The sequence below is a fragment of the Pygocentrus nattereri genome, chromosome 17, assembly GCF_015220715.1.
Source record: "Pygocentrus nattereri isolate fPygNat1 chromosome 17, fPygNat1.pri, whole genome shotgun sequence".
NCBI lineage: Eukaryota > Metazoa > Chordata > Actinopteri > Characiformes > Serrasalmidae > Pygocentrus > Pygocentrus nattereri.
Window position 1 is genome coordinate 39,280,636 of NC_051227.1, and position 19,197 is coordinate 39,299,832.

Sequence of the window (19,197 nt, forward strand, 5' to 3'; positions counted from 1 at the left end):
AAATACTCAGACCAGCCCGTCTGGCACCAACAACCACGCCACGTTCAAAGCCCCTTAAATCCCCTTTCTTCCCCGTTCTGATGCTCGGTCTGCACTTCAGCAAGTCGTCTTGACCACCTCTACACGCCTAAATGCAGTGAGCTGCGGCCGCGTGATTGGCTGATTAGCTATCTGTGTTCATTTTGATATCTGATTTGTGTGTGAACAGCTCAGACAGCACATCTTTTTATTCTGCTTATACTTTCATAAACAACTGATTACAAATGATGTGATTATGTATGCTTTACATAATCTATAATCTGTGTTTCATAATGCACGTATCCTGTGTGTTACTTACCTGTGGTTATCAGTAATATCACTCAGCCTTCAACAGCAGCACAGTTCATAGTTTTATTCAAACCAGAGGATCTTAAAATGGAAGACGGTATGAGGAATTTCCATCACCAAATCTTCAACATGAGCAACAGCGGTAAAAGTCTGTAGTAACATCTTCAGTACATGATTCATTTACACACACCTTATGACACTCACTCTAAAATTCAAAAATATCTTTTAGGATGCATCTTAAAACCAGTTTTGTGGCCTGTCTTTACTTTATATTCTTTCAGAGTGGCCCAGAGAAAGAGTATGACCATTACACGAACAGTTCAACGGAAGACCTAACTCATGACATAGGCCTACACTGTACAGGTATTTCCCATGTGCATATCAACAGGTCATGCTACTGAGTGCTACTTTATATGTAGAACAAAAAAAAAGGAATAAGGAAACATCCATGATGTCTAACTTTGTTAAAAAGGGGGAGAAAAACCAGGATCCATTTACATTAGGATATGAAAAATAACCTACACATTCACTATTATAAATCCCTATGAATGAGGATCTTCTCCTGGAATGGTGAACGGTTTTCAACATAGAAATTAAAGGAAAGATCCAACAAGCCACTGGCTTCCAAACGCGTCACAACATTTAAAAGGGAAGCCACTTACAATGCAAAAAAAATAAAAATAAAAACAAAAATGATTCACACTTGATCAGCACACGGCAAGCATGTCAGTTTTGCTGTATAATCTCATAGCACCACTGTACTGATTGTGAGACAACTGTTCCGCATTACATGTGGCTTCCCTCGTCTTTCATGCTGGCTCTGCCCTGTCAATGACTTAAGTCTGCAGTACAGAAGTAGCTGACCACTTCTTTTGAAGAACACAGAACTGTCTTTGGGTCTCAGGCAGTCATAACTTGTTTTGGCAGAGCACGGAGCACTCCTCACATGCTCCGGAGCAACGTTCCATGCACCCCGCTGCTGAGACCAACTCACGCTGAATCAGTTCTGCTCCACTGGAGTCCAGAACACAAAGCAGCAAGCTAATCCACAAACTGGACTCGTTTTCAAGTAATCCGGACAGTTCCCGGCAGGACTCCCGTCTTCCCGTATGCGCTGGCCTTATCTGAGGCAGGGTGACTCACTGTCCCCGCTGCTGCCTCATTGTGTTCCTGATGTTCCACCTCTGACCCGTGCATGGCCGCAGAACCAGCGCGTAGCCAAAGTAGACGTTCGCCTGCACCACCTCTAGACAGCGTCCTGTGGCTCGGTTGACGATGGGTTGATTCTACAAGTAAGAATCAGAAAAGGGTTATGTTTAAACCTTTAGAACCACTGATATCAGCCATGTAAAGCTTTGTTGCAAATGCATTCTACAAGTGATTCTAACATGACACTAGTGCTCTGTTAACTTCACAACTTTCCAAAAATTTGTAGAAAAACAAAAATAATTTACAGGTTCCCAGAGGGATGAAACGATATTAAGCACAATTCATCACAACATCTAAAAGACACAATTTTTTGTAGTATGTAATTAAAGTGTAGAGACTTTTGCCTCGCCCATAAAACGACTTCCGATTTTTGACAGCAAAAATATTAACCAGTAATATTATGATTCACCTCCCCTCCAACCACCCTCATCTATCATTAAGCGAAAATGCTTAACGAGCACTGAGACCCTTCATCATACTGTGTTTCCTTCCTAAAAATGCCAGGGTACAGAAGGAAAATGCTTTTCAAGCTCTGACTTCTATATCCAGAATGCCTATGACCTGGTGAGAAACTGCAATAAATGATAGCATACCGTTTATCATTTTATAACTTCTTACAGTAAAAAAAAACTTAAAATGCTGAATGAAATAATGATAATTAATGTGCCAAGTGATACCAGACTTGTACATCCAACAAGCAGCGGTCCTCCTCCTTTAAATCTAGCTCCCAGTCCACATCCAACACAGCTGGTCCAGTTAATCAGCATCCTCTGAAGACTCTACAGGAAGGCAGGTCTCTACAACGAGAGGCTTAAACATTTTTTGCTTTTTGTTGTCTTGTAAGCTTCAAACTTTTACCTGTGCGAAGTTCCATGTTTTCTGACGTACGTTGGAGACCTTCTCGCAGTTGACGAGCTGAGGGAAGTTGCTGACTCTGTCGTCAACCACGCAGCGCGTGTCCTCCCCAGTGCTGCCCAGTGGCCCCAGGAATAGGTAGCCCTCCTTAGTGTAGCGGCCCAGCTAGAAGACACAAAGGACAGTCCCGTGATCACCAACATTCCTCCCGAGATCTAATTTCCTTGTTCCGACTTGCATCTAGCACACTACCACCCACTTCCCTAACACTACTGCATCCGATCCAGTAAATCAAGAACTTCTGAAGATATTAATAAGCTGGAACAGGTGTAGTTGGAAATGGACTCTGCAGGAAGGTCGATCTCCAGGTTCAGAGCTGCTGACCACTAGTCTACTAGTAAGAGAACTTCCAACATTAAGGAAGTTCTCAGTCCCTGGCCTGATTTTAGAACATGCCATGCTCTAATAACAAGTAATTGAGCCCACCATGATTGTTAGGGGGCGCTGGATTGTGAAAATCTATGAATTATAATCCTTATATGGCACATTTTCTCTTATGTCCACTGATCACTGGTCATTGTATGTTACTTTGAATAATCTTAAACTAAAATAGCTTAATTATCCTGAAACTAAACTGTGGATTGTTCCACTTTCGCTGTCCAGAGGTGCCTTTGTAATTAAGTGTGTTCAGTGTTGGACACTAACAAAGTACTTTCGCTGTATTTTAAGGAGTTGTATTTTTTTTCCTTTCACTCCACTGCATTTCAAAACTGCCTGTCTTTGACTTGCTTCTTCTGTCGTTCCTCATTCCTCTTAAGCAAGAGAAAAGTGACTGTAGTGACTTAGTGACTGTAACTCGGTCTGTGCACCTATATTCACTGATATAGCGTTTTGTGTGTGGTCAGGGATGGACGATACAGGCATATGCAATGCGCGATACATATGACATTGATCAAATTTTGTGTGGTTTGATATACTGGCACTGACTAAAAGTAAGTTCCTTGTAACAATCACTTAATTTACTCTGTGATAAGAGTCTGGAGCAGGTATTAAATGACTGATAATGTTAGCTGACTGCTGTATGACGAGGTTTCTCCCTTTTTGACCATTATCTGCATGCCTAGCCTCTACCTTTAAGCTTTCGATGCTTTGAGACTGATGAGAGATCACAGGAGTTTTGATGTTTTGATATTCTATTCTATATCTATTTGATATCTGAGTCTGGTTTGTGTTGCAGGAAAAGTACTTCACCAGAATGCACGAGTAACAGAAGCCTATCCTAAATTAATATGAGATGTGTCATTTTTATTATGAGACCTTTGGATCCCACTGCATATTCAAAAGCGATCAGTTTTGCTCTTTCACTCTAGTGTAGTAACTCAAAGGCTATGTCTATTTTCGCTCTTGTGAGGGGAAAACACAAAACTGTGTAGCACAGAGGTCTGAGATTGAGAACCTCTGGATTGGGCTACCAAGTCACAGAAAAGTCACTGACAATATAACGTCCATGTGGACTGGAGCAGTATTACAATACACCCTCAGTCACATATTAAAATTCAAAACAGGCAACGCAGATCTTTTCTTCCTCTTTCAACCATTTTGATATTTTGTTGCTTAGCTACGGCTGATAAAAAAGAATGCGCAAAAATTGTGTCATGAAGCAAACTCCCCACAGGCATAACCTATTTTTCCAACTGCAGCGAGAGGCAGAGAGAGCGTTTTGTTTGAGGTCGGGTCTTTGGAGCACCGGAGTGTGACTGTACCTGAGGGCCCCAGCCATGGCAGGGGTGGAGGGTCGCCGTGTGGTTCTCCTTCACGCCCTGGTCCACACACAGATGGGTCACATTGATGTTGCGAATCTGCCACCCAGATAGAGACACACATGAGAGGCTGAGCAGACGGCTTTGGCCCGTTTTCCGCTAGGAAGCGTATCATTCCCTGGGGACTCTTTTAACATCAATTGACAGTTGTTCCTTTTCACTCTTCAACTGGCAGGCTGGTACAACTGAAAAAAACGGAGCTTGTGCAAAGCCATATGCCCGTTTAATTAATGTTGTTTCTCCAAGATCTCTATCCTGACGTGACAGCTTAATAATTAAAACCACATGCCGAATTGTTTCATGTCATACTCACTTCTCCGTAAAAAAGAGTGCTGTTGTATCTCCTCATCTCAGGGTAGATGTTGTCAAGGTACCACTCGAAGTTCTTGCACTGGAGGCTTTTCCTTAGTGCCACACGCTCTGATATGTCACCATAATCGATGCCATGGTTCTACACACAGAAGAGGCAGACAGGAACGTGTACTATAAATATTCAGAGGAACCTGCAGCATATTTCAGCGTTAATTCCTTTTTTCCTCACCTCCATTGGAATGTTCCAGGCCAGGTAGACGTTTGACTTGTACTCATCCATCCACACCTCCGCTACCCGCAGTGCGTTGCGCCTGGTGTGGAAGGCGATGTTGCTGTGATAGGGCTTTTTTGTCCTGGCAATGTGGGCCACCCTGGAGCAAGGCAGGACCTCCATACTGCCCCCACACAGCCAAACCTTGCATTCATATGCAAACACACACACACACACACACACACACACACACAGTATTAGTCATGTCCCCTCCTGTTCCAACCTTTGAGCTTTGCCAAACTGATGCAACTTGGGTTTGCACTGCTTGGCAGCAGTAGTCAGTGCTCTACATAAAACAGAGAGATGTGGTCAGCACACTAACCCTGATTCCAAGCTCTATATTCTCTCCACCATACACGTCCATCCCTGAGTCCAGCAGGCCCAACTCTCCAAAGTAGTCCCGGTTGGCCACAAAGGAGCAGCCTATCATTGCAGGTGTCCTGAAATGCACAGGTTTTACAATTTTCATAAATTCTCTGATCTGTTTTCTCTAAACAGTTTACAAGAGTTGAGATGAAATTAGTGATTCACAAGCTATTCTACAATTAACAAGATTTCATTTTTTTAAATATTTAAATCATTAAAATGTAAATTGATTCAGAGTGGTTGGATGTGAAACGTGCCATTTCAGAGAAATTTACTGAGTCAGAATGATTCACAGTGGTGGTGGAACAGGATGACCGAAGCATTTAATGCCTCTAAAAGCTACATCGGAGATAGATATTACGTAAAACGATCACAAATGCTTTCCCTGATGTCTGAGGCATTGCTTTACGGGAGCGAATATGTTTTAAAAAATCATGGCAGTGAGCTATATGCAGGACATGAAACCCCTCCTGGAAAAAAGTCTGTTTCTCTACAGTGCATCAATGCACTTCAAAACACTCTGACTGCATGATTTTGTTTACAGCTTACCAACGACTGATGTTCTTTCAAAAATGTACAGTCTCTTACCTACAAATGACTTACTACTCCTCATTCACTTAATCAAGACATTAGGAGCTGAGCATAACGAAGAATCAGCTAGTTGTACACTGCTGACATTTAGTCAAACCAGAAATTACTGGCTGCTATCTGATCTAAAAAATATCATATTTATTTTTATAACGTTCGTGTTGCTTCCAAACTTTTGGCCTGTTGTGTGTTTTAAGCCAGTGAATTTTCAAACTCCAGTGGATTTTAAAATTTGTCTCCCTATGAGAACAGAGCTGCTGCTCACAAATCGCTGTGATGTCATTTATACCGGCCATGCTGCTCGTGTGCTTTTAATGTGACGGTAGGTGAGCGTTCGCTTCACTCAGTGCTTCAAGTATATTTTTTATATTTTAAGCTTCCTGCCACTAAAAGCATGTACACAATACCTTTGCCTCTGTGCCACATCAGCTCTGGTGGAAACCGAACTTACTCTAGCCTAATTAATCAGCAGCGATCAGCAAACAGAACCGTCTAGCCTCCTTAATCTTTTAAAACACTACCTCCACATGTGGCTCTGAGCATGAAAACCGTTTTGGAAGCCCTGCTTTAGGCCACTGACTGAGCTGATGAGCTGGAATATGTTTTTTTAAACCTGATTCCACGCCCTTTTATCTGAAATGTTGCCAGGGTGGTCTTTGAGAGCATGTTCTGGAAGCGTACCTGATGGGGGCAGAAGTGTCTCCTTCATCCCACCACTGTTTAGGGGGACTGATGTACATGCACCACAGCTCCCAGTTGAAACCATGGCCAGAGTTCTCGTAGCGCTCCAGCTCGAAGGTGTCATCTTTAATGTTGTCTATTGAGGGCAGCACGATCCTCTTGGGGTTCTCCTTGATCCTGGACAGAACTGGTTCAGCCCTAGCAAGAGAGAGAAACAGGAGAGGGTTTTAGCTCTTCTTGCTAAAATTATAACACTGCTCTCAACACTTCTGCTGCATCCGAGCTGCAGTCAGACAGTGTCACCTGGCATTTCTCTTCACAGACAGTAAGACGCGAAGGTTGCTTTGTTTACAGTACCGTGCGAAGGATGTAGAGGCCTCCTGAAAAATCTGATTTAAAGCTGGTAGGAGCTTATTTACTCAAACATAATAGCATAAGAATAAATACCAATAAACATTAATACAATAAATTATGATTTTACAACCATCAGTGTGTTTGGGGTCACTATTTCCAAGCCCCTCCTCAAGGCAAGCCCAGAATTTCTAGGTGAAATCCGATTCCTGATTTGGCTGACCAAAACTTGACCAAAACTCACCAAACCTGTTCTTCTAACCACCTCAGAGCCAGAAAGTTGAGTAAAAAGTAAGAAATTCTTGTCACTATTCATGTGGATTCCAATGTTAGTGTTTTTAAAAGCAACAAAACGCACCTACTGCCCTGAATCATAGTACAAGGTCCATATTATACACCTTTTTTTAGTTTGATATTAACACTAGGGCTGAACAATTCATCCTGTTTTCTATCTTAATCACCTTTCTTCCAATTATCAAATCGCAAAAGCTGCAAACTTAATTATATCCTACATCTCGACTAGTTTAAGCAAGGAAAGTTGATATAATAACAATGGCATATATCAACTATTCAGCCTGCAGCGGTTTGGCTCCGTCCATTCATGCTCAAGTTATAAGGAGTGTTTCAGCTCTTTTTGAGTGATGTACAGTACAGAGTAGCCAATCAGAACATCAATCAGTCTTAAAGGCAAAGCAACAAAACAACCTGCTTAATTTTAAGGGATAAAGAGAAGCTGAAGAACAGTCATGTAAGTATGAATTATGGGTACATAAACCATCACAAGCACTGTAAGTGGGCTATACTGGATGTGAGGGCTGTAACAGTGATTTATCTGCTCTGACTGGCTGCATCATGTCATTCAAAAAGCAGTCTGGAATTAACATTCCTTATCGCTTTAAGACGAATGGGCGCTCATATTGTTACTGTGAAAAAACTGCATTTAAACCCAGCGGTTCTCTTTTACATCGCGTGGACATTTCATAAGGAATGGGTGAAGAGAAATGCTCCAGAATGGCTTAGATTAAAACCTTTTTGTATTAATGTACATTTAAAGTTAAGAACATTTTTGCCTTCTCCTGTAAAATTGCTATTTTTGAGATCCTGGATGAATTTAAGTCCATTTTGCAGTTTAGTCTAGACTAGAGTTTAGTTAGACTAGAGTACATTTTGAAACATTGTGCTGTGTTTACCAACCTATTTCACTCTTGAATGCTATGGCACCAGCAGTTTTGTTGGCTGGCCAAAGATATTTGCGCAGTACCGCATATGAAGACTTCAGGTCTACAGAACTAGTGTGGAAAGTTCCGAGTGCTTCTCCTACAAAAGCTTCTTACCATACAGGGGTGAACTCCACGTGGGCGTCGAAAAAGCCCGTCACCTCTCCCGTAGCCACCTTCCAGCCCTCGATCCGAGCGCGAATCAGACCCTCTCTCTTCTGATTGCGCACGATCTTGACGAGGCCCGGGTAGCGTTTGTTGACGTACTCCTCGAGCGGCGCCTTCAGTTGTTCTGTCACGTGCACACAAACGCAATCAGAGGGAAAACAGAAGGTGAATTCCTATTCACAACATGAGAGCTCTCTGCCTGCGCTTAAGCCACACCAGAGGGAACAGGTTTCTTGTGCTGCTGTTTTTCCATCCCTTTGATCTTGTGCTGAAGGGATATGCATCCCCCCACCACCCCCTGAAAAACACTTTCTTCAGAAAAGGTTTGTTTCTTTTGCATCAAGCTGCCGTCTACACGCCGAACGCCAGACCCACTCTCCATGAACCACTTGCATTAGGAGAGCAGAGAGGCCTGTGTTGCTCGTTTGTTGGTCTGCTCATCTCAACAAAAGCAATCGCTTCTCCGCACTTTGATGGATTGTTGGCCCTCTGCCACCGGCTCATGCCTAGAGCGTTCTGGAAATGGAACTGTCTCTCGAAGGAAGACTAGCGCTCGCAGTGTGATGGATTAGACATGGACACCGCTATTCACAACAAGAGCATGGAACAACCGGAATACCTCTCCCAGTTATCAGGGACGACATTCAAAGTCAGGATATTGGTGGTGGATTATGTATCACAGAGATCGATATGAAAGGTAAATCCCATGTCCCTATTCTCCTTTCTAGTGGATGGAGACACAGTACAACACTAGGCATCTCCATCCAGGTCTGCAGAGCAGCATCCAACACAGGATTTCTTCTCCTGACGCTTGGGGCAGTCGTGGGCTGGAGGCCCTGTGACCGGAAGGTCGCCGGTTCGATCCCCTCGGCTGACAGTCCATGACTGAAGTGCCCTTGAGCAAGACACCTAACCCCCAACTGCTCCCCAGGCGCCGTGGATAGGGCTGCCCACTGCTCTGGGCAAGTGTACTCACCGCCCCCTAGTGTGTGTGCTCACTAGTGTGTATGTATGTGGGTGTTTCACTGCACGGACGGGTCAAATGCGGAGGTCTAATTCCACAGTGACGAATGTGTGTAAGTTCTATTCTAAGCTTCTGAAGTCTTTTTTTTAGGTGCGTTTCGTGATTCAAAGTCTAGAGTTAATATAGACTTTTTTAGTACTGCTTAAAGCTACACTAAGCAAACTACACTTCACCACATGGTGGGATTTTTATTCTGTAAGATTTGGAAAATTCTCTGGTGGAAACGTACATTTGCCTGCAACTTTGGGGAAGAACATTTTGTAAAGTTGGTTGTTCTTCAAACCCCTTCCCTGAGAGGATGAATCTGATGACTGTGAGCACGTTGAAGAAGCATTCAAAGAGAACTTGGTGAATGCTGATTTTGCATTCAAGCTGGATCTTATTTTTAAGATATGCTTGCGAGATAAATATGTAAAGACACGTGGCATGGTCTGAAAAACTCTGCCAAATCTGACCTGTTGCCTCTGATGTCTGAATTAATATTGAATTATTACTGTGTTTCATTTTTTTAATCTTAAATAGTGCTGCTTTAAATGTAATTACATAACTGCATAATTATGTAATAGCTAGCTATGGATATTTCTGCTATTTAATCTGCTGTCCTCCGTTATTTCTATGAGTTCTCAGCACTATTGCTGCAATTCTTTGATATGCAAAGATCACGACCTAACCTAGGGTTATATTTCGTTTTTAGTTCCTTTTAGAAAAACCAAACATGAATAGGAACATAAATCATACATCAGTTGAGTTTAATCATTACTCCAATTACACAAATCAAATCTAAGGTCTTACGGCTCAGACGTGCTCGCTCAGAAACAACAGAGCATCCAAAAAAGTCTTTTATACACTGATAGAAACAGAAAGCTCCAATTCTACAGGCTGACACATTTTACTGTGGCCTGTGTGGACAAGAACAAACCACAACTTCTTTGTCAGCAGATTTAAATAAGTTTAAGGGACATTATGTGGTTGGTTAGTGTAGTGGGTAACACCTCTGCCTTCTACGCTGTAGACTGGGGTTCAGTGCCCCACCTGGGTAACCACCCTACACTACACCAATAAGAGTCCTTGGGCAAGACTCCTAACACCACCTTCAGCTCCCTGTGTAAAATGGTCAAACTGTAAGTCGCTCTGAATTAGAGCGTCAGCCAAATGCCGTAAATGTAAAATATGCAAATTCCCAGAATGGTGTTGAGACACTTCGTTAGATCTCAAACGTTATCCATACTTTAGCACTAGGGGTGCAGCTACCCCTGTTTTGGCTTGTGCTGCTTATTGTCTATTATTTTCCAATATTTTCTATTAGCTTTCTATGTTATACTAGGTCTGATGTTCTGTATTCAAATTTACCCATTCAGCCTTGATTGCTGGCATATATTGAACAGGAGAGGTCTTAAATTCCAGGTGGCACAAACGGCATTTCTGACATTTTTCTGATGTTAAACGATGATAAGCATAACGTTTCCAAATGGTAAACAATAGTTTTCTTTCAGCAAAACAGCACTGCAGACACATGAAGATCGTGATGAGTATCTCTACTTACGAACACAAACATGGAGTGCAGAATCTGCATTTTCAACAGAATGTTTGTTTCAGTGACTTCATAACTCATAATAATTCACATAAAACATGCTTTCATGATTGCTGGCAACAGCTGTGACTTCTAAGACTTAATTAACTCTGCTAGTTGGTGGGTGTTATGGAACAAGGTAGGAGATACGTGGTCCAGAGCTAACTGCTTAACATGACCATGAACGTCTATTACAGTCCATCTGTGCATTCCTCACCGTCATCACTGTTGTCATCAACCAATATGATCTCCTTCAGAAGGTGCGCCGGCGTATGATTGACAGCTGAGTGGACGGAACGCAAGATGACCGACAGTGCCTCATTCACAAAGATGAAGATGAGGGAGATCTGCGGCAGGTCTCTGGGGTAAAACACCCTTTTGCACCTAGAGAAACAAACACCACCACCCCAAAAAAAAACAGCCTGCTTCATTATCACTGACATAAAATATCATGGCAATCTCAAGAGGCAGTGCTGGAAAGCTTCAGAGAGTCTTTCATTCGGTAACAAAGGGAAGAAAGAAGCCCTGTACTGCTCTGTTGGATCACACACTTTTGCGCTAACAATCGCTGAACTTGTAGTGGGAGTGTTGTGAAGTCTATTTATAGAGCCTGCTTGAAAACCGCTTGTTTTGGACTGTGGAGTCAGTGGCCACCCCTGTGCTGGGATTTGCGTTAGCCCTCTCAGCCTATCTACGAGGCTCAGACATGCCAAAGACGCCGCAGGAGATGTCTGCCTTATATACCAGGGAAAGCAGAAAACTATCTGGGGCATCTGCAGGTTGAGAAGCCAGTACAGCCTTTCAGAGCTGGAAATGTATCTCTGCTCTTAACCCTTCCACCTTTATTGAAGGAGTAACAAATAGTTTGGGATATTATAGAGATTGTGGTGTAAATTAGCAGTGACTGCGGAGATACTATGGGCTTCTGAAACACTTTTCTTGTTTAACTGGTCGGTTTTGGTTTAGGGCAACGACAGAAGCCTTCAGTGAAATGGTGGGAAGCACTGATAAGGAATTCTGGGCCAATACCATATCTGATATTTTTCATGTACATGTCTGCTGATGCCAATACCAATGCCGATATATAATAGTGAGTCTAATATGTCGAGACTGGGACTAGATCCACCTTAATTAGCCGTACAAAGAGAATGACAGAGTATTAAGTTGTTGTATAGAATTAAAAATGCAGTAAATTGAATAACATGCAGACATGAAAGGTAGTACCCCAGCATCACCTACACACTGCTCTTCTGGCGTACAACCAATACATCAAACATCTGCCCGATGCCAGTTTTCCTATTTTAAGCCTATACCGATGTGGCACTGACATCATCAGAATAAAACATTAGCAGCGGCTGACAGGTCAGCAATCGAAGCTTTGATTGATTACGTCCAGCAAAAAGTCCCACTCACTTGCTGGGCCGATAATCCGGGATGGACCTATCCAGAGAGATCCTGTCACTCAGGAAGGCGTTGTAGCCATATTTCTCCCGAAGATATTTGGCTTCCTTCTCCTCTGCAGGAGTCAGGGTGGCGGGCAAGCCCCCTTTGCCCCTGCCTCCAAAGCCCTCAATGAGTCCAAGAGACTTGGACAAACCTGTTGAACACAGGCCAATAAGTGAGAGTCACTGTCCTGCTCTAAATCTCTCAATATTCACAACGCTCCGATCGTGAACAGACTGCAGGGGGTCCATCTCTGCTCCACAAGATCTATGGCATTTCTTGTCCCACACTTTGGAGATTTCCCTGCTCAAGAACACCTGATTCCACTTCAGCGTTCCCGCTCCAGGTTTAGTAGGTGTGTTTGAGCAAGGGAGTCCTCAAAGTGTGCTGGACATACAGAGAGACATACAAGGGGATACACGATGGGCAGGGAGAGCTGACAGATGAGACCCTGCAACTACTCCCTTCAAGCATGACTGCCTTAACCATGCTGGTGATGTCTGTAATTACAGTCACAGAAGGGGGGGAAAGAGGGGGTTACCATTAAGCTGTCTGTAGACAACATCTTCCAGAGAGCCAAGTCTCTTCAGCAGGACCTCGTGAGTGATGCCTGTGTCCACAGCAGAGCCGTTCAGACGCGTTTGTCCTCTGGCATCAGTGGGCGCCTGCTGCCCGCTGCCTCTGCCCGTCCGCACAGTGCACTTGCCCCAAAAAGTGAGGAAACCCGCCACGGCGAACGCGTTCAGCACCAGCAAGATCTTCCATCTCCTCATCACAAAAGCCATCAAAGACGTTGGCGTTCGGAACCCTATGAGTCGTATCTTCAAGAGAAGCGGCACAAATAACGAAGCCCATGTTGGAGATGCCTTCAAGAGCTCTAGCTTCTGTTCACCAACAAGCAGCTCTATCGCTCACTTACTTATTATTATTATTATTATTATTATTATTATTATATATTACAGTACTGATATTACAGTCCTATCAGGTATTAAAAAGAACTGTGTTAACTGGACCCACCTGGACTGACTTTAGGCTACTTAATCCATTCAGCACAGTTTATGAATCCACAGTCGATTCTTACCATTTCGTCCTGCTCATCGCATTTCTGCTGCTAGAATCTGACGAGCCTGTCCACGAGCCGTTTCCACGCGTGGAGACGCTTCTTCACATGTTAGCGCGTCTCGAAGCCTGCAGAGGAGAGAGCCACAGAGGTCACATCAGTAGAGATGCTGGCGGCGGCGAAGTGATGATCTGAGGCTGGAGAGATTTCAGCGCAGATGTGAAGAGCCGCAGACGCAACATCGCTCCGCGTTCGGTCCAGGCGACGCAGAACGGACACGGAATAAACGGGACGCGCTAAGGACTGGAGGTCTGCTGCACCTCCGCCGTTAAGCGAGGACGCGGGGACGGAGCATGTTTCGCCCGACGACACGTTTTCTTCTTCTAATACGCCTCGTTAAACCGTTTTGCCTGCGTTGTTTTCTTTCCTACCCGTATTCCGTCAAACTAACCAATCCTAGCGCAGGAGGCGGGCTTGTCGGAACACGGGTGGGAAACGAAATAACACGGTTTGCCCACACAAGGCTGGAGAGCGTGAAAGAGCGACCTAAAACATGACATGGACACCGTGAAAACCATAAAGGAGCTGCTACCCCTTCAAATAAGAGCAAAACGTCTTTGAGCAGCGCTTTTGTAGTGAAAATGACTCTAAGATGAGAAATCAGTGGTGTTTACCAGCCGCAGCCCTGGGTTTACATTCATTACTTGCATGGATGGAGGTAAATTAGATCAAACTGGTCGTCTGTTAGAGACGGATCTTAACTTGACTTAACTCGTTTTAGATCACATTAGAGCACCTGTAGCCTAAACCAAGGCTGAAGTGCATCCTTTCCCCCTGCGAAAGACATGGCACGGTCCCCATTTACTTAGTTAGCTGTGGTTTTAATATGCCTTTAAATATACACTCACTGGCCACTTTATTAGGTGGTAAAAGGTTGGACCCCCTTTTGCCTTCAGAACTGTCTTAATTCTTCATGGCATACTTTCAACAAGGTGTTGGAAACGTTCCTCAGAGATTCTGGTTGGTTATTTGAGTTCCTGTTGTCTTTCTATCATCTGGAACCAGTCTGCCCGTTCTCCTCTGACCTCTCACATCAACAAGGCATTTTCATCCACACAACTGACCGCTCACTGGATATTTCCTCTTTTTCTGACCGTTCTCTGTGAACCCTAGAGATGGTTGTATGTGAAAATCCCAGCAGATCAGCAGTTTCTGAAATACTCAGACCAGCCCGTCTGGCACCAACAACCACGCCACGTTCAAAGCCCCTTAAATCCCCTTTCTTCCCCGTTCTGATGCTCGGTCTGCACTTCAGCAAGTTGTCTTGACCACCTCTACACGCCTAAATGCAGCCATGTGATTGGCTGATTAGCTATTTGTGTTAACAAGCAATTGAACGGGTGTACCTAATAAAGTGGTGAGTGTACTAGACCAGATGTACTTAACACATCCCAGTACACATAGCATATAGTATAGCTGGTATACAGTTACAGACTATCTCACACCATCTCCACAGTTGATTAGCCACACCAATGGTCAATTTCTGACCACAGAGTCTGGCTGGTTGTTTTTTAAGTGGGGCAGTTGGGTGTACTGAGACTGGCCCACCTCCCAACTGATAATTGGGTAACAGCAGGCCAAAACCTGACCCGTGATGAATGAGGTATACGGTGTATGACAAACAGATTGGTTACAGAGTGTAATTGTACACCCGTAAGCCAAGCTAAGCTGTAAATGGGCCCATAAGCTAAATGGACCTCATAAAGTGGTTGGAGAGTGGAAGTGAATGCCGTGGAATGGAGGTCTAGAAGGCTGGATAACAGCCCTAATTCCTGCTCTCACAGCATTAATGCGTTTGATTATTGGTTCCAGAGTTCGATTAAGGATGAATTCCGCTCTTGTGAGTGCATGGACTGCTTTGCCTGTCTACAGAGCCGCTTATATGTGCTCCCATTACAGGCGCAGTACTGAAAACCTGTGGAATGAGCTCTGAAACTGTGAATGTGTCCGTGGGCTTGTGAGATCAGGGGAATGAAGTTCAGCCTGCTTTGTGGAATATTCTGCTTTAGCTCCAATCCAGCTGAATATAAACCCAGCGTCGCTTCTCAGCTTCTCAAACTAAACTTACTTTTCATTTGATCTGTCAAATTCAAACGCAGCTGAGAAACATTGTCTTTGAACTTTGCATTTTTTTGGCGGGGGGGGGGCGTATAAGCATATAAGGGTGATATAAGATATAAGATATAAGATGAGATATAAGATATAAGGGCACTGTATTTGTTTCCCTCATCTTGCAGGTATGCACACAAATGATGTGATGCCTGCATAGGCGTAGTTGTCACCCTTTGTTTGTGCTATTAACGGCTGAGTGGGTTTTGAGGAAGCTTTCCTCTCTGTTGCACCTTTAAATTCCATGAATGTGGGAGGAAATAGGTCACCCAGTTAGTCCAAGGAGTGGAAGCGACAGGCTGCGTAGCTGAAGCCTTGTAGAGCTCTACCCACCTACTTCAGTTCCTCTCCGCCTGTTCAAACACTGCATTCCTGCACAAACGTGGGCCAACTATATGTGTGAACTACGCCGAGGGAAGCCGAGATTTGTTGCACAGTGAGTAGGGTTTCAGTACGAGCACCTACAGCACCTACAGCACCTACAGCACCTACATTAAACGTTACAGGCTGCTTGTTTCTAAACACAGGACATAAATGATAAGCTTGGTTGCTGATTTTCTAAACTAAACCACATCAGTGACCGCAGTTCTTTATTCATCCTGTCTACTCAGTATAATTAGGGCTGTCACAGTTATTACATAATCAACTGATTGCAATTATTTGGACTGACCGCAATTATTGTCCACGGCTGATAAGCTTTCACAATCGTGTGTTTACATCTCGACAAACAGAAAACACCTTTTCATCAGTTAGGTTGTAAAAAAAAGAAAAGACAGAAAGAAAAAGAAAGAAAGTGTGCTTATTTAGACAAATCCTGACTAAATCAACATAAGCCTCAAGCCAAGCTGGGTCTCTCATCAGGAAACATTAAATATCTAATCATGTACGCTTGTGCTTTAAGATTTACATACAGTGGATAAAAAAGACAAATTATAAGTCGCAGTTATTCATATGGCAGATAATGGCTGGCTAAGATTTCCTGATTGTGACAGGACTAATAATGATGATTTTGCAAGCCTACTTTTAACAAGTTTCACATTTCAAGTTTCTTATTATTTAGAGAATCCAATGAAGCCAGCAGAGCATTTTGTCTCAAGTGGTCTTTCGGCCACTGTGGCTGACCACTTCATCAACACCCGCTGCTTCCCGTCATAGGCAAGTTTGAACACCACCAATCAAACTGCAGGGTTTGTTGATTTGTGAAGTGAAAAGTCAAAGTGTGCGTTTACAAAACATGTAAGGACAATCATGCCAAACGTTTTTTGAGTGTTCATGGTCCGACATACAGCCACTTCCTTTACTAACCCTTGAAGAGTCGTCTACAAAGAGCAACGCGGCATTTTTCTGCAGTTTAGTGCACAATTTCTATTAGTTTGCTGAGCACAAAGTAAATTAAATATAAAACGGCCACATAAGGCAAACAAAAAGGCCACATAAATGCCACATAAATGCCCCCTCATGCTAAATCCAGCAAACAAACCGTAATATAATCGAATCAACTGCGTATTAAAATGCGCACAAGTGTGTTCTCAGTAGAGTGTTCACTTATTTTCACTTGGAAACGAAGACTAATTTGGCCAGGAGATCCCAAAACCCTGGAAAACAACAGGAATTATTTCAGACTTCGTTAAAACGGCATTAATTTCTGATGAAAGCTAAAAATTCCAAATGTGTTATGATCGTCTTGTTTGTTTGCATGTTTGACAGATGGTTTGCTTGTGTGTCAGAATATTGCTGTATCTCAGACGTTCCCAGCTATTTCCCACATGGCCTCATATGATTGGTGCTTCTCTTGGGCTTTATGAGTTTGAGTCATCGGATATGCTGTAATGTAATTACCCAGAGTCAGAAGCTAAATTGGAATTTGGGGGGGGGAGAGGAAGAGAGCAATTTTAAGTCCATGCAATATTCAAAGTGCGAATTAACTAGAGCATCTTCACTTTAAAAAAAAGTGTTGCCAGAAATTGTTCTTTGAAGCGATGCCATAAAACTTAAGTCTTCCAATCTGGACCTTGAATCCAGTTTCCGGTGCTGTATTTTGTAATCACTTGTAGTCAATTCAACAGTTAATTTCACTGATACATAACAACCTCTGAAGAAACACTTCCGCTTCCATAAGGAGGTTCTCCACTGACGTTTAGAACCATTTTTGTGAATGAGGTGTGTGAGAGTTAAGAACCTTGTCAACGTTTAAAAGGCCTCCGCATAGCATAAAGGTTCTATCCCAATTAAAGGATTTTCCTACATTTTAAGAACCATTAAAGAACCGTCATTTTTAGAGTTCTTGATAGATATAGGGATTAGGGTCTTTGTGCGAGTGAGGGGTTCTCCTTGCTGCCACGTCACAGAGCCCAGAAGATAAAAATACACTAAACAAGAAAAGCTTTTGGTTTTATCTTCATCTAAGTATTAAGTTTCTTGTTCCTGATTACAAAACAAACAGGAAGCTTCCATAATGGAGCTGAACACTGACATCGAAGTGGAGCGGATAATCAGAGGTGGACAGCGCGGCATAACAACGCTGCCTTAAAATAACTCGTGATGGGCACACCCCTGATATCACCGTGTTATGATTCCAAGGTAACCACAGGCTTTGACGAGGCCGTCAGGAAATGATGGGCTTCTGTGGTTTTCAGCTGAACGTTGGCTTTGTTTACGTTTGTGAATTTGGTATCATAAACAGTGTGGAACAACCAACGTGAACAATGAACAACACATCCTTGTAGAACCACCCATGACCACACTTTCACAGATGCGGGGGCCTGTAAGCCATGAGAGCCTGTGCATTACAGTGATGTGAGCATCAGGAGCCCTCAGGACTTTGCAGGCCTTCAGAAAAGGTGATAAACATGTCTGTAGATTTTAGGCCAGTTTTATCCAACTGTGTTTGAACTCTGCAAGTATTCAGAACCATTAGCCTACTGTGTTTTGCACACAGAGGAATCAGACCTCCGCATTTAACCCATGCATGCAGTGAAACACCCACATGCATGCACACTAGTGAACACACACACACTAGGGGGCAGTGAGCACGGAGCAGTTGGGGGTTAGGTGCCTTGTTCGAGGGCTCGATCAGCTGAGGGGATCGAACCGGTCACAAGGCTGGTTCCCTAACGTCCAGCCCACGACTGCCCCACTATGATAGTAATACTCTTTCATTGATAATTTTAGATGACTTATACATATCAACACATCCCCTCATATCACATAAACACAGGCATGTTTCTCCACTCCCACATGCAGCGATACAGCAATACACTTACAATTAGTTCAGAGCAGTATATACATTCCCATTTAACCATTTCAGGTAGGCACATTGTTCACACCAATGCATGACTGTTCGTGGTCATATTGTACAGGTTTTTCTATTCACAGCAGCACGTCTGCTAGTTGTTCGACTGCCACTCCTCATCCTGCCAAAAACAGCTATTCAGCTAATGCCAGTGCCCGCATGCCGTGCTGCAATAGTTGGCCAGCCCAGCGAGGCTTCAGGTTGTTATCTATTGGTCTGAGGTTAGTGACAGATTAATAACTTCATCAAAGCCATTTTGTGGGCTATTGTGTGTCTTTCTGTACAACGTGCAATCTTCCATAGACTGCCTTTACAGGGACACCAGCAAGATAAACTAGAATTTTGATTTTAAGTGAGAAATGTGGGTCCGTGGTTCAGTATTAGTGACATCCCTTAGCAGGAATTTAAAGTATAGCAGCTATCAAAACACCATTATTGCCTGTTCAGAATAAGTGATGAAGATCAAGATTGTTA

General features: G+C 43.4%; 1 protein-coding gene across 3 annotated transcripts; it reads right to left on the minus strand.

Annotated features, from left to right (window-relative positions):
- Nucleotides 1-376: 376 nt before the first annotated feature.
- On the minus strand, nt 377-13,664 carry galnt17 (polypeptide N-acetylgalactosaminyltransferase 17). Of its 3 annotated transcripts, none has more exons than XM_037546343.1 (12): nt 13,284-13,664; nt 12,744-13,023; nt 12,173-12,356; nt 10,977-11,143; nt 8,115-8,289; nt 6,430-6,627; nt 5,114-5,234; nt 4,753-4,935; nt 4,525-4,662; nt 4,155-4,250; nt 2,395-2,556; nt 377-1,613 (listed from the first exon to the last, which is right to left on the minus strand). In XM_037546343.1, the coding sequence occupies exons 1-12, from the start codon at nt 13,284-13,286 to the stop codon at nt 1,467-1,469; spliced, it is 1,854 nt and encodes a 617-aa protein (XP_037402240.1). In that variant the 5' UTR covers nt 13,287-13,664; the 3' UTR covers nt 377-1,466. The 3 variants fall into 3 exon arrangements, with proteins under 3 accessions (XP_037402240.1, XP_017538864.1, XP_017538863.1); XM_017683375.2 differs by having other exon boundaries at nt 4,753-4,938; nt 5,117-5,234; nt 13,220-13,663; XM_017683374.2 differs by having other exon boundaries at nt 4,753-4,938; nt 5,117-5,234; nt 13,284-13,662.
- Between the last annotated feature and the right edge of the window lie 5,533 nt (nt 13,665-19,197).